Source organism: Notamacropus eugenii, chromosome 6 (genome assembly GCF_028372415.1).
Source record: "Notamacropus eugenii isolate mMacEug1 chromosome 6, mMacEug1.pri_v2, whole genome shotgun sequence".
Lineage (NCBI taxonomy): Eukaryota > Metazoa > Chordata > Mammalia > Diprotodontia > Macropodidae > Notamacropus > Notamacropus eugenii.
Genome location: NC_092877.1, coordinates 145,236,936 through 145,252,971, shown reverse-complemented (window position 1 = coordinate 145,252,971; position 16,036 = coordinate 145,236,936). Strand labels below are relative to the sequence as shown.

At 40.5% G+C, this 16,036-nt stretch overlaps 1 protein-coding gene across 3 annotated transcripts in view; it reads right to left on the bottom strand.

Moving 5' to 3' along the window:
• Positions 1–16,036, bottom strand: part of ARHGAP10 (Rho GTPase activating protein 10) — a 364,988-nt gene that overhangs the window by 167,350 nt on the left and 181,602 nt on the right. For all 3 annotated transcript variants that reach the window (XM_072621216.1, XM_072621217.1, XM_072621218.1), the window contains one exon: positions 3,500–3,581. In XM_072621216.1, the coding sequence (XP_072477317.1) occupies positions 3,500–3,581 (82 nt within the window). The remainder of the gene's footprint in view (positions 1–3,499; positions 3,582–16,036) is intronic.

Genomic DNA, 16,036 nt, shown 5'->3' with positions numbered 1-16,036 from the left:
GAATGATCCAGTCCAAGACCCCATTTTAGAAATGAGGGATCTGAGGACCATAGGGGAGAAGACACTTGCTCAAGTTCAACCAGGCCTTCTGATTTCAATTTCCATGTTCTTTCCACTTTCTACCAGCCTGGTAATGGGGAAACAACACTGGCTCTGGAATCAGAGAATGAGGTTCCAAATCTCACCTCTGACACTGACTACATGTGTAACCGCCCTGACCCTCAGGTCCTCACCTATAAGATGAAAAGTCTGAACTTGACAGCCTCCAGGGTCCCTAAAAGTTATAGCTCTCTGATCCTGTAATTCCTCTAATGCCATCATTCTCCAGATGAGAAGACTAAGGATTCAGGAGGGGAAGGGAATTCCCCAAAATCCAACAAATACAGTACTTAGGAGATGTGGGTTCCAGGTCTGGCCCCTTCTACCACACCCTGTTGTCTTCATATTGATCCAGGATGACATTCCACTATTCTTAATGACCAGAGCTTTTTCCACTTACATTTTCCATTATTTTCAGATAATACCCACAAGCACTAAAAAATAGGCCAACCACTCTGTGTCCATAGGACTTAGTTTTTTTATCTGTAAAAGGAGAAGGAGAACTAGACTGTCCTCTTCCATCTCTAAATCCTATAACACTAATACAGCACTGGATTTGGAATTATGAAGATTCATCCTCATGAGTTCAAATCTGTTCTCAGACACCTACTACCTGTGGACACTGAGCAAGTCATTTCACCCTGTCTGCCTCAGTTTCCTCATCTGTAAAATGAGCTGGAGAAGGAAATGGCAAACCACTCCAGTAACTTTGCCAAGAAAACATCAAAATGGATCACAAAGACTCAGATACAACTGAAACAACTCAACAACAAAGTACAAAGCACCTTCAACATGTGTTAGCTGTGTGACCCTGAGCAAGCTTCTTAACCTTACCATGCTATGGACAGCAACTGACTAATAAATTTCAGAGAAAGAGCTAATCAATATTGGTAGAGAAGTGAATGTGATTGCCCAGAGTCATAACTAATATATTCCTACTGAACAAATGACAGAAAGTGGGAACAGTATGAATTTTCTCTGTTTGTTGTATGCTGGTGGTGGCCTTTGTTTTAGTAAATTAGTGATCACTTCCAGTACATTTACAAAGATAGGGCGAAGTAGATTGGTGGGAATGAACTTTTTTAACAATGTAATTAATAAACATCTTCTGCATGAAGAAATAAAGCACAGACATCAGAAATAGCTATAATAAGTAAGGCTCCTATGAAAATAAGCCATACAAGGATAAAACTGCTCAGAGGCAGGTAAATCTCTCCCCTGTCACATCTACCCAGTACTTAGCAGAGGGCCTGGCACTCAGTCAGTGCTTAATCAATGCTTGCTGACTTGACCAGTTATCTCCTCCTTGATGAAAAGTTCAATGGTGTCACTATGCATTTCGTCCTCTAAATGATGATGGAGTGTTATTTATATAACACTATAAGGTTTGTAAAAACCTTACATGTGTTATCCCATTTGATCCTCATAACAATCCTGTGAATCAAGTGCTTTTAGTATTCCCAATTCACAGATGAAGAAACTAAGAGAGACGGAGTGATGGGACCAGAGTTAAACAACTAGGCAGTGTCTGAGACAGGATTTGAAATCATGTTTTCCTGACTCTAAATTTAGCATTCGATTTACTAAGCCACCTAGTTATAAACTTGGGGGTGCTCTCGACCCTTTCTAATATATCTCCTATGTATCAAAATCTGTTGACGGTAGCCCTCCCTCCAGATATTTCCTAAAATTGACCATGTCCATCCATAATAATCACACTGGTCCAGGATCCGAAGGCTTTCGACTGGTTCTGCAGAACCTTTCTCCCTGATCAGCCTCTTCCATCCAATAACACAAAAAATAACAAGAATTCTTCTTCTTTATTGTCTTGGTCATGGCACTCTCCTCCTAAGATGCTACACAGGGCAGCAGTCAACTCATACGTAACACTAAGGTCCTGTTCACAGTTTTCAAGGAGCTCATCCTACTAATCACTCTCTGCTCTCTTTTATCCAGCTGTCTTTTTCCCCATGCCTGAGATAAGAAATGCCACATTAATTCAACAGGTCATTTCTGCATACTCCACTTTCTTAACACTAAACGATGCTCCTTTCTCATTTCTAAACTCTGCCAGTCTATCTATCCCAAAATCCATTCTTTATAAGTCCACAGAAAACTGCAATGGGAGATGTGAAGACAGCATGAAGCTATCAACTGATTTATCCACTCTCATAGACTACAGAATCAGGACCTGAGCTGAGAATCTTAGAGGTTATACACAGTATATAATGTCACATGAACGAGTAAGAATCAGTTGAGATATTGGTAATAATGATGGCGTTAATGATAACAACAATAATAGTAATATTCACAGGTGATAGCTGTGTTGAACTGGTAATTTTATGGATAACCTCAAGTTCAGACCACGTGAATTTCTAAAGTCATGTGAATTATATAAAGCCATAACACATTCTATCGGGCTTGTTTCTAATAAATCATTCTACATAATGACAGCAGTCACCCGTGGTCCTTCAGCTTTCCCTTCAAGCTCTCTTAGGAGGGAGAACCTGCTCTAACCAAAGCAGCTCATTCCCCTTTTAAATTATTTTATCATTTAATTGGTCTCTTCCTTACATCAAACCAAAATTTGTCTCTTTGTAACTTATACCCACTTTTCCTAGTTCTACCCCCAGAAGCTGAGCAGAAAAAAATAAGCTCATCATTCTTAGTTTCGTTCACTGTTGCACTGTTGAGTCATATTTCAGTCATGTCCAACTCTTCATAACCCCATTTGGGATTTTTTTTGGCAAAGATACTGGAGTGGTTTGCCATTTCCTTCCCAATTCACTTTAGAGATGAAGAAAATGAGGCAAGAGGTGAAGTGACTTGCCCAGGGTCACAGCTAATTGTGTCTGAGGCTGAATTTGAATTTGAATTCAAGAAGAGGAGTCTTCCTGACTTCAGCCTGGTGCTCTATCCATTGTGCCACCTAGCTGTGCCCCTTCAGTTCCTTCAATCTATCCTCAATTGACAAACTTCAGACCCTTTGCCATCCTGGTTGCCCACTTCTACACGCTCTCCAGTTTTATTGTGTTCTTCCTAAAATGGAGCGTACAACCCAAATCTAGCAAGGAAAAGGTGGATGACTGAGCCAAGCCCATCACATCAACAGCACTCACACATAACTAGGAATAATGCCCATCCCCCCCAAGACTCAGTTATAGTCTTCAAACAGGACACATACAGAGAGAGAGAGAGAGAGAGAGAGAAGAAGAGAGGAGAGGAGAGGAGAGGAGAGGAGAGGAGAGGAGAGGAGAGGAGAGAGAGAGAGAGAGAGAGAGAGAGAGAGAGAGAGAGAGAGAGAAAGAAAAATAGAGAAATAAGAATAAAGTAAAAGTAACTAGAGGTAACTCTCTAGCACTTGGAAGTATTTTTCACGGAGCCACTGATAAATCCTTACAGCTTCTTTTCCTCCCAGAGCTTCCATCCACTGCTTCCTTTCTTCTTCTGAAAATGCCTGCATAGTCACAGGAATTCCAGGTCTGAAAATGAAGAAGGAAAAAAAGGAACAAAAGCATATTAGTCACTGAGAAGTAAAAAGAGCCGTCCTCACAGCCCCTGGTCACCACGGCCAAGTCAAACTGCTTTCTTCTAGACCAAGTCCATCCACAAATGGAAGGAAAGTCTGCCTGGTGATTCCAGTGATTGGAAAAGGCTGAGGAGTGGGAGGTGAGGAGAATCCTTATCATCACTTATGATTTACTTTTCAAATAATGAGACATCTTTTTTGTTTACTTTATCAAAAGAGAAAAATGAAACTATCTCACAAAGAAATCTTGTTTTGTTGTTGTTGTGTTCGTCCTTTGTTGCCAAAGAAGACCACGCCATCAGAGAAATGATGACATGACTTGTACTTGACTTTGTTTTGAGTGAGGGAGGGCTGTGCAGGTCACCAGCCTCACTTCTCCTCCAGAGTCATCTGAATCCAGTGACCAGATATTCATCAAGATGACTGGAGATGACACCCAGGATGCAATGGAAGACAAAGGAAAGGGAAAGGAAAAAGGAAAAGGAAAGGGAAAGGGGAAGGGGAAGGGGAAGGGGAAAGGGAAGGGGAAGGGGAAGGGGAAGGGGAAGGGGAAGGGAAGGGAAGGGAAGGGAAGGGAAGGGAAGGGAAGGGAAGGGAAGGGAAGGGAAGGGAAGGGAAGGGAAGGGAAGGGAAGGAATCTAGCCAGTAAAACCCAAGTTAACTGGGCATCTTCTGGTCATTCAAATTTACCTTCCTTTGGAGAGGAGAAGGAAGGGGAGGGGGAGCAGACAGCAGAGGAGGAGCTGAGTTACCAATAGTAGTAACAAAGAAATCTACAATAAAAGGACAAGAGAAAATGCCAAATTAAGATGAAAGATGGTGAAACTAAACTGATTTTCCATTGATAAAGACTATGTTTTAGCTGTGTTTTTTCCTTTCCTTTGGGTGGAAGTTGCTTCCACCAATGTAGAGACATAGTTCATCTTTAACATGGCTTCCTGGAGCACTGGAAGTTTTAAGTGATTTACTCAGGGTTACTAAGTGAGTATGTGTCAGAGACAGGACTTAGAAGTCAAGTCTTTCCAACACCAAATCAGGCCCTTTATCAGTTCTGCCCTCCTGGCTCTTCACAAAGTTCCTATTTATGTAATACTGCTTCAGTCCCTTTTCAATTCTGAATAATACCACAATAAAGGTGAATTTTGCGAATGGCACTGTGGGCCAATAATCACAGACATTCTCAGAGAATGATTTTAATCTTGAAAATCTCTTCAACTGGATTTTCAAGTTGTTCTATCAATACTCATCCACATATCACAGACAATGATGCTGAAGTATAAAAAGGTTAAGTTATTGGTGCAAGGTTAATTAAGAAACCAGTATTAGGAATTGTTATATAATTTTGTGACTCCAGACCGCACAGCAACATCTATTTGCAGATCTCCATTTGTCCATGCCAAACATCATTCACCAATAGGGAATGTTTTTGCAGTATAATAAGACAGAGTCAGAAAAGGGCAGGGTTCGAATTGTCTCTTATATTTAATAGCTGTGTGGCCACAAGCAAAGACCTTTACCCTAACTTGACTCATCTATAAAATGGGTGATAAAGCCTGTAGTGCCAACCTCATAGGACTGTTGAAAAGATCAAGTGAGTAAATACAAATAAAATCCTTTAAAGACATTACAGATTTTTAGTCGTTATTGCTGTTTTCATTTCTCTCACTTTTTTAGACTCACACCTACTTTTTAAAAAATTTCTCAAATTGTTTGGACTCTACTCAAAACATTACTTTGGCATCATACATCTGAAAATAGAGAGTTTAACCACCTCCAGTTCTGTAGCTCATAGGGTCCTTTGGGAAGATAGCAGGAAAGCAAAATATTTAGCCCATCAAACTAGGCTAAAAAGCACTTGCCTTAGATTTTTAAATTCTGGCCCTTATTCAGAGTAAGCCACACCAGGCTCAGGGGAGTTCATTATAATTACAGGAAAGAACATTTTTCTTCACGTCAATTAAATGAGAACATGAAATTAGACTATTTACATGTGGAGACTCATAGTGCAGAGAATGTTACCATATAGCATCTTGGATGGCAGATAAATTAATCTAGAAAGGAAATTTCCCCAAAACGTTATGATTTTCTTCCCCATATAGGACTGAATCAGACTTCAAAGCATAGTAAAATAAAGGATGAGAGATGGCATTTTAGTCAGATTCTCTGGTGACATGTGATTGGACAAACAGTACAAAACGTGCTGGGCAGATAGTACAAAATGTCCACAGGACTTCAAATACAAATTCAATTCAGACAGAGTTGGAGAGGCCCCAGGAAGCTTCCCAGTAGTGTGGAAGGAATACTATGGCCCCTGTGAGGATGCATTAGGGGGTAGAGGAAATGTGCTCCAATAGCTTCTTCTTTTAACTAATTAATATATCTTGCTATAATAATAATCTTGCTAATTAGGTGTATTAAGCTCATTTGTTCCCACTGTACTCAAGGACTCCAAGTGTTATCAATGCCCTCTGAATTCAGCAACCTAGAGTAATACCCTAATTACCCCCACCGTTGTAGTGGCTCTTGGCAAAATGAAAATTACAAAAGAAAATTAGGTCTAGAATACATTTTTTTTTGTCCAAAGGAACTTTAAAATGAGCAAAATATAGCAACTGGCACCCAGCAAATCGAAACAGGATTGAGTACCAAAAGAAAATGATGACAAGATACACAGATTGACAGACTCTGGATATCAGGTCAATTCCAAAAATTATTAGAAAAAAATAAGAAAGCGTGCCAAAGAAATTTCATATCCCTTTTTTATATCCCATGAGATTGGTTTTCCATTCACATTTTTGTGATGAAATGGTACAGGTAACATAGAGCAGGCTAAGGTGGAGGCTGGCCTGAAATTCTAATGTTCACAAAGGAGGAATTTCCACAAGTTAATCAAGGATAGCTGAAGAATGAGCATCAGAGTTTCAATGTGGCTTTCTTTAATTTTCAACTTTCCTGACTGCCCACAATTTTTATTTCCACTCTCTGCTCCCTGAAGAAGATGCCCATGGTGGTTGGTGTAAATGTGTTTTTTACATACATAAAGGTCACTCTCTGACCTAAAGACAAACTTAAAACTTAAGAAATTTGTGATAAGTGAATGTCCTGGATTATGGCCACTGACGGGACAAACATAAATACAAGATGGGATTGGTTAGAAGAAAAGAGGGTAACCTCGTCATTTAAAATTTGGGAGGTACTAATTTTGAAAAGTGTAAAGGAGGGGGGTGGAGCCAAGAAGGCGGAGTAGAAAGACGCACATACACATAGCTCCGAACCCACAACCCATAGAACATCTACAAATAAGTAACTCACGGCGAATTCTGCACCCAGAGGCCACAGAAAATTGGAGCGAGGGAGATTTCTGTTCCAGAGAGACCTGCAAATCTCTCTCAAAAGGTCCTTCGCACCGCGGACTGGGCGCCGGGACTGGGAGCTGAGTACAGCCCTGCCGCGGCTGTGGCACTGAGAGGAAAAGATCCGAGCGGGCTTCAGGGACGGGATCTCCAGCGGCCACGCGGGTCTCTCCACCCACAGGTGACTGGGGTGGGTGAGAAGGTCTCTTTGGTGGGTCGAGAGGGGAGTGGGGTGCCCCCATACTCAGGCCCCCTCGGAAGGCAACAGCAGAGGCGGGAGCATACCGGGGCTCCCCAAGCAGGCAGGAGCCCGGATCCATTGTTGAAGGTCTCTGCATAAACCCCCTGAGGGAACTGAGCCCGTGAGGCGGCCCTGCCCCGACCCGGGCAGCTGAACTTGATCTCACACTGAATAGCAGCCCTGCCCCTGCTGAAGCCCCAAGGCTGGGAGCAGCATTTGATTCTCAGACCCCCAAGCACGGGCTGGGAGGATCCGGAGGCGAGGTGGGGGTGAGGAGAATATTCAGAGCTCAAGTCACTGGCTGGGAAAATGCCCAGAAAAGGGAAAAAAACCAAGACTATTGAGGGTTACTTTCTCGGTGAGCAGGTTTCTCCTCCCCTCCCTTCTGATGAGGAAGAGCGGTGCTCACCATCAGGGGAAGACACGGAAGTCAGTGCTTCTACATCCCAGCCCACTCAATGGGATCAGTTCTGGGAAAAGGTCTTAAAGAGCCCAAACAATTTTCAAAATCATGATAGAGAGGTGGAGGAAAAACTGGGAAGAGTAATAAAAGACTTGCAAGCAAAGTATGAACAACAAATCAGCACCCTGCTAAAGGAGACCCAAAAAATGCGGAAGAAAATAACACCCTGAAAAATAGGCTTACTCAATTGGCAAAGGAGGTTCAATAAGCCAAGGAGGAGAAGAATGCTTTCAAAAGCAGAATTAGCCAAATGGAAAAGGAGAATCAAAAGCTCACTGAAGAAAATAGTTCTTTCAAAATTAGAATGGAACAGATGGAGGCTAATGACTTTATGAGAAAGCAAGAAATCACAAAACAAAACAAAAAGAATGAAAAAAATGGAAGATAATGTGAAATATCTCATTGGAAAAACAACTGACCTGGAGAATAAATCCAGGAGAGACAATTTAAAAATTATGGGCCTACCTGAAAGCCAGGATCAAAAAAAGAGCCTAGACATCATCTTTCACAAAATTATCAAGGAAAACTGCCCTGAGATTCTAGAACCAGAGGGCAAAATAAATATTCAAGGAATCCACAGATCGCCGCCTGAAAGAGATCCAAAAAGAGAAACTCCTAGGAACATTGTGGCCAAATTCCAGAGTTCCCAGATCAAGGAGAAAATATTGCAAGCAGCTAGAAAGAAACAATTCAAGTATTGTGGAAATACAATCAGGATAACACAAGATCTAGCAGCTTCCACATTAAGGAATCGAAGGGCATGGAATAGGATATTCCAGAAGTCAAAGGAACTAGGACTAAAACCAAGAATTACCTACCCAGCAAAACTGAATATAATACTTCAGGGGAAAAATTGGTCTTTCAATGAAATAGAGGACTTTCAAGCATTCTTGATGAAAAGACCAGAGCTGAAAAGAAAATTTGACTTTCAAACACAAGAATGAAGAGAAGCATGAAAAAGTAAATAGCAAAGAGAAGTCATAAGGGACTTTGCAAAAGTTGAACTGTTTACATTCCTACATGGAAAGACAATATTTGTAACTCTTGAAACTATTCAGCATCTGGGTACAGGGTGGGATAACACACACACACATGCACACACACACGCTCACACACATAGAGACAGAGTGCACAGAGTGAACTGAAGAGGAGGGGATCATATCTTAAAAAAAAAAAATGAAATCAAGCAGTGAGAGAGAAATATATTGGGAGGAGAAAGGGAGAAATGGAATGGGGCAAATTATCTCTCATAAAAGAGGCAAGCAAAAGACTTTTTAGTGAAGGGAAAAAGAAGGGAGGTGAGAGAAAAACATGAAGTTTACTCTCATCACATTCCACTAAAGGAAGGAATAAAATGCACAGTCATTTTGGTATGAAAACCTATCTTACAATACAGGAAAGTGGGGGATAAGGGGATAAGCAGGGCGGGGGGGGGGGGCATGGGGAGGAGGGAGCAATTTGAGGTCAGCACTCATGGGGAGGGACAGGATCAAAAGAGAGAACAGAAGTAATGGGGGACAGGATAGGATGGAGGGAAATATAATTAGTTCTTACACAACACTACTATTATGGAAGTCATTTGCAAAACTACACAGATCTGGCCTATACTGAATTGCTTGCCTTCCAAAGGGAAGGGGTGGGGAGGGAGGGAGGGCAGATTGGCAGACAGGGACAATTAGAACGCTCGGTGTTTTGGGGTGGGGGGAGGGGACAAAAGGGGAGAAAATGTGGAACCCAAAATTTTGTGGAAATGAATATTAAAAGTTAAATAAATTAATAACAAAAAAAAAAAAGAATTTGTGACTGCTCCACAATAAGGGATGCTAACATGAGTCTTCTAACTCTGAGGCCCACATAGTTCTACCATACCAAAACCACTCCAATAAATCCCTGCCAAGGGGATAAATCTACTTGATACTGAACAGAGAACTCCAAGTTGGCATAAATAGCCTTAACCAAGGACAATAAGGGTTAATAAACCTCTCAAAGTCTTTAAAGAATACCAGTGATTTGGTACCCATGGTACCCGTTTAACTTTTAGTGTTTATTTACACTAATTATGCAATGTTTTTCTATTGCTGTCAATTTCCTATAATTTTGAAGAATAAGTCATCTCTCAAACAGAGCATAAATAGGAATCAAAGAACCGTAATATCTCTGAGTTGGAAGGGCCTGAGAAATTATTTTATCTAGATGTAGCTGAACAGGAATCTTATCTGCCATGTTCCCTTCAGAGTGCTCCACTTGCCTCTGCTTTAAGATTGTCAGCATTGGGAAATTGAGTATCTCTCAAGGCAGTTAGTTCATCCTGCCTTGCACAACACTATTTATTAGGAAGTTTTTCCTTATGTCAGTCCTAAATCTGCCTCTCTTTAATTTCCACTTATTGCTTCTGTTTCTATGAGGAGATGGAGAGGGAGAAGGCTTCACAAAAACAAAATAGATCTAATCCTGTGACTGCATGAGAACTGGGGTGTGCTGAAGCCAGATCGACCCAGCTTGTGAGAGCCAACTGTTAAATCTTCAGCAGGAGCATTCACATCTTAGAAATCAACAAACTTACAAATTGGGGAGGGATTGATTTATTATTTTGTTGATTATTGATTTGTAGACAATAAAGTGATGGAGAAAATGTTTAAAATGGAGATTAAACTTAAAAGTGTGTCCTAGGTGCATTTTTTTTGGAGAACTGCTAATGATAACTCTTCAGGACTTGTTGCTCTAGCCATCATATCCCATCCTCACCCCTAAATCTTCTTTTCTCTGGACTAAAATATTTCCAGTTATATAAATCCTTTTATTCCATGAAAAAAAAAAAAAGAAAAGTGTAAAGGATCTGGGACTCTAATCAGTGCTTCTTAAACTGTGGATCGAGACCCCATATGGTCTCAGTCTACAGTTTAAAAGGCACTGAAGGGATCAAGAGTGGAAAAAGTTTAAAAAGCCCGCTCTAAATACTAATTCTCCCTGGTGTAGGGAGGTGGGGAGAGAAGGAACTACAGCTAGTAATTTGGGATAAAGTTACCACCATATGTGGCAGTAGTTAAATATCAAAGCAAGACAAAAACCGGATGACGATGATGACGACGATGATGAGGACACAGCCAGTACTCAGATGAAAGCCAATGACACAGTATGAGTTGATGAAATAAATCATACAAGTGTATATGTAATACAGTCTGATTATGCAACAGAAATCCATCTTTGATGTGGAAACAAGTACAATTTAGCTCTACTATGACAACTACAATTTGTAATCTATTCAAAATAAATGAATCATGGGAAGAAGAGGTCTGAGTGTTCACTTTTTAATTTAGATCACATTCTCTAAAGTCTCCCATTGATGCCTCCTTGTCGCGTGGAGGTGGCCCTGCATTCTCAAAGGTCATCAAAATGATTTGCAGGCTCTAAAAGGACCTGCACTGGGCCAGAAATGCTCTAAGTATAGGCATGGTAACTAACTGTATGTCTGGCCCAAAAGGCCAAGCCTAACTAAATTTAATGGGCAGCAAGGTGGTACGGTGGATAGAACACTGGGTTTAGAGTCAGGAAGACTCATCTTCCTGAGTTCATCTCCAGACTCAGAAATGTACTACACACACGTACCGTGTGATCCTGGGTTTGCCTCACTTTCCTCACCTATAAAACGAGTTGGAAAAGTGAATGGCAATCACTCCAGTATCTTTGCTAAGAAAACCCTAAATGGGGTCATGAAGAGTTGGAAGTGACTGAAAGATGGCTCAATAAGAACAAAACTAAATTTAAAGAGGTTGGCCATAGCGATCAATATTCCAGCCACAGGATCTCTCTAAAGACTGTCATTTAACATTTAGAGAAGTTACCATCTACTTGATGGAAAAAAATTGTGACACAGTCCTTGAAATCTTGAAACTGAGCAATATGTGATCACAATTTTCTTAATTAGAACTTGTTATGAGAGTGGCTTAGTAACCTGGAATATCATCACAGGATCAGAAATCTTGAAGTGCAGGGGATCTTTGTCCAAAACCCCCATTTTACAGATGAGTTAAAGTGACTTGACCAAGAATAGTCAATTGTATTGAGATCCAACAACCTCAGTAGTCCATTCTATTGAGACTTTGTACTTAACCTGTTGACTGTGGAATTCACACTTCAAAGGAAATGAGTGGGGAAGAAAGAAGAGTGCAGAATTATTCATCAAAATGAATTACCCTAAGGAAAAATTCATCCTTTGAAGTCTCCAACTTTTTAGACATTTTATTAAAAAAAAATCAATCCCATGGGAATCATTATTATGCAAAATTATAACTGTGTGTATGGAAGGGGAGGCACATTTGGAAATTCAGCACTGATATTATCTTGATGAAAATCCAATTTACAGATATTTGAGCTGATATTCCTAATATGAGGCATATTCCATTAACGCAACTCTCTGCTCATGTAAGACAACACAGTACAGTGCGCCCATAGCCTGCACCACAGCATTCCCAGCTGTGCAGGGAATACTGTTTGAAAAGTGTAAACAATCTGAGAATCTAAATAGTAATTCTCCCTGGAGCAGAATGGGGTAACGGGAGGGAGAAGTACTCTCATTTCTGAGGACTGAAAAGAATGGAGAGTATACCTTGTCTTATGGTGTTGATAATGTGGAAAGATATTAGTGATAGCCCAAACAACCATCAAATCCACTCATGTGCCTGTGCTTAGAATTCAGAAATACAGACTGAGCTATGCTGCCTTGACAAATCGTTACATAGGATCAGCCTGGGAAGGTTTGTCCTTGTCCGAAAATACTAAGCCCTCAGGGCCACAATTTATTCTGGGTTCAGTAGTAAAGAATGTTGGTTCTAATAATGTAATTACCCCTATTATTTCCATGAAGGAAAGGAGCTAGGTATAAAACACACACATGCACACACACACAACACACACACCCTCATAGGAGAAATAATCTTTGGTCCTTTGCAGCCCACCTTTCTTTCTGCCATGAAGGATGCATGTTGGTGGAAAGGAAGGCAGAAGTGTTAAGAATCACACATAAGATATTTTATCACATTTATAAGAATCACACAATTCTCGCAATTCCATGAGCATTTTACCACTGGCGCTATGGACAAGGGCAAAGGCTTGGCATAAAGCCGTAATTCAGGGTCGTGATTTAGATGATGATTTAGCAAAGGAGAGGAATCTGAAAAGTAAGAAACCCAAGAGGAGTTTAACAGAATATCCCTGAAGGGAGAGTGTATCCAACAGGAAAGAGTGGTTCAAGTCTCTGACACCTACTGACTGTATGACCCTAGGCAAGTCATGTAACCTCTAAGCAACTATCTGAGAGGATGAGTTGCAAAAAGGTGGCAATCTGAATGGTAAAGGGAGTTTCCTCCATCTGGAGTTCCCAATCTTATGAGATCACAGGTTCAGTGCTTAAGCCTATGACAGGTGAGCTGGTCAAGGAAAAGATAACAGTTGCAAATTCTGAGCACTGCCCTAGTGCCCACAAGAAATGACAGGTCCCCAGTGGAAGATTTATCAGAGAATATGAACAAACTCATCCGAGATGAAAAGGTGAGATTTCCATGCACAAGGGAGAACCTTACACAAGAGACTGCATATCAATTTAAATACTTAGGTATTCACTCATTCATAAACTCCATTTATTCATTAGCACTGGGTGAGCACTGGGAGGTTACAAAGACAATTAAGTCATATAGTCTTGGCCCTCCAAAACTGCATTCCTTAGCTACCTATCCATTAAGACAGCCAGGTAGCATATTAGACCCAGAACTGTTCTTGGAGTAAGAAAGATAAGAGTTCACATCCTGCCTAAACACCTAAGCACCAGGACTCTGGACAACAGACTTAACCTCCATGTGCCTCAATTTCCACATTGGTAAAGTGCAGATGAAAATTACAGCTACTTCCTAGGGTAGTTAGTGATAATCAAATGAGATAACATGTAAAGCATTCTGCAAACCCTAAAATGAAATAGAAGCTAATCATTACTATCTAACAAATGCTTGCTATTAGACAAACTCTGAAGGAAGAAAAATCCACTAAAGAAATCCTACAATACCCAGGGAAACAAATATTCTCACTCTAATCTGCTTTTGGAGCGTCTTTTCCATGTCTCACATTTGCTCTGGGTACTCATCTTGCAATAATAACCAATGAGCTTTTTTGGTTGTTGCTGAAAATTATTACGCTAACAAAATATGGCAAAAGGGCAATATGTGCTGGATACAGCCCCACAGAAGGGAATCAGTGGGAGAGGATCCATGAATATTCAAAGGGAGACTCAAAGAGTTAGCAGAGAATTGCAGTCAAGAAAATACACAGAAAGATGACACGACTCCAGAGGCCTTCTCGAGAAGGTTGGGTACTCTGAAATGAAAAGAAGTCAAGTACAAGCAAGGAGCGTTGAGTAGCAGCTGGCAGCCACCGTTGTAATAAAATAAGGAGAAATGTGATCAGCTGTTGAGAGAACTGGGAGGAAGGCAGGCAACTTGGAAATTTCAAAAAATAATATTAACTAACAAGAAGGAGCAGCATGGTATAGTGGAAACAGCACAGCATGTGAAGTCAGAAGACCGAGTTTAAATCTTTGGTTTGCATCTGAAAAAAAAAATTACTTTATGTCTGTGGATCTCATTTTCTTCACATCTCAATTGAAGGGATTAGGCTAGATGAGAGGCTCCTAACCTGTGGTCTATAAATTCTTTTACAAAAGTATTTAGTTAACTCTTTCAATCTACCTGCGTTTACTTTGTAATCTTATGCACTTTGTTTTGTGCATTTTAAAACATCTTTGTGGGAAGATTGCCAAAGGAGTATCTGGCACAAACTTCTGGACTAAACAAATCCCAAGATCCTTTATGTCTTAAAATCTACTACACTAACTACACATCTGGGTCACAAGCATTACGCAAGATCTCACTGGGAGATGGAGGAATAACGCAGCACACAAAAAAACTGGATTTAAATCCAAAACCATTTTTAGTATCTTTCTTTCCAAAACTTCCCTTCTTCTGTCAAGGGCAGGACAGCCATTATTCCAATCACACGGGATCATAACTTAAGAATCATCTCAAACTCATCACTCTCTTTCCATTTTAGGTCTAATCAGTGATCAAGTCTAGTCAACTCTTAGTGGATAGACTGCTGGGCTTGGAATCAGGAAGATGAGAATTTAAATCTAGCCTGAGACATTGCTACTATGTGAGCCTGGGCAAGTCACCTAACTTATGTTTATCTCAGCTTTCTCAACTGAAAAACGCAGATAATAATGGTAAAGTCCTCCCAGAGTTGTTATATGTTATGTACTATTTGTAAGGTGTTTAGCACAGTGCCTGGCACAGAACAGCCAGGTAATAAACATTTCTTTTCTTCCTTATTGCTTCCATAGCATCTTTCACCTTTGACTGCTGCTACCTCCATTCACATTTAATCATCCTAGTTGATCATCGAGCTGATATCTACTGGCAGTGTTACCCTAGAAAAGTCACTTAACTTCTCTGTGTCCATGAAACAACACTTGAGATCAGTAAGTTGAAGAGAAGGTAAAAATTGGTAGAGAGAGTTCCCTGTATTAATGCAACAAGTTTAGTCTTTTTTTCTGAGCAGTATCTGAATATGACATGTGGGCAAATGTTACAGAATCAAAGTGATTTTTCCAAGTATTCAAGTATGGTATTTACAGAGTACAAGACACTGGGAGAGAATGATATGGGACACAATCCCTGGCTTTGTGGAACTTACAGTAAGATAAACCAAACATTAGCCACTAACTCCACGTCTTGTTCACATTTTTCAGGTTAAAAACAAAACAAAAATAAATCCTTCTTACAGCAATAGACTGAAATGTTCACCAACACCAAGAACTTGAGAACAAAAACTGAAGACAAGCAAAAAAAAAAAGGAAGGCGAGGCACACTTACTTAAAAATTATATCTATGAAACAGTCAGCTGTTTCAAGGCTTAACAGATGGATGTGTAAATCTGACTGTGCAGACGCTATGTACTAATTTTGCTCTTATTTAAGCACATCCCAATGATCACATGACAATGACCTCGAGAGGATATGTGGAAGAGATTCCTGATGTCTTAGAATTTAAGCTTCAATTCCAGCTTGCTTTTCTACTTCTGTAGCCTTGGGAAAAGTCACTTCCATTCTCCAGTCCTCCAATTTTTCAACAGTAAAATGGCGGGGGGAGAGAATGGGGAGATGAGATGACCTCTAAAGTCACTGCCAGCTCTAAATCTGCAGTCTTGTGACCACAGAACAATGGAGACAATGGGCAAGGCATTTATTCACGTAAACAAAACATGGCACTGTCAGCACCTGGATGGGTAAGACTACAGGAAGTTGCTTT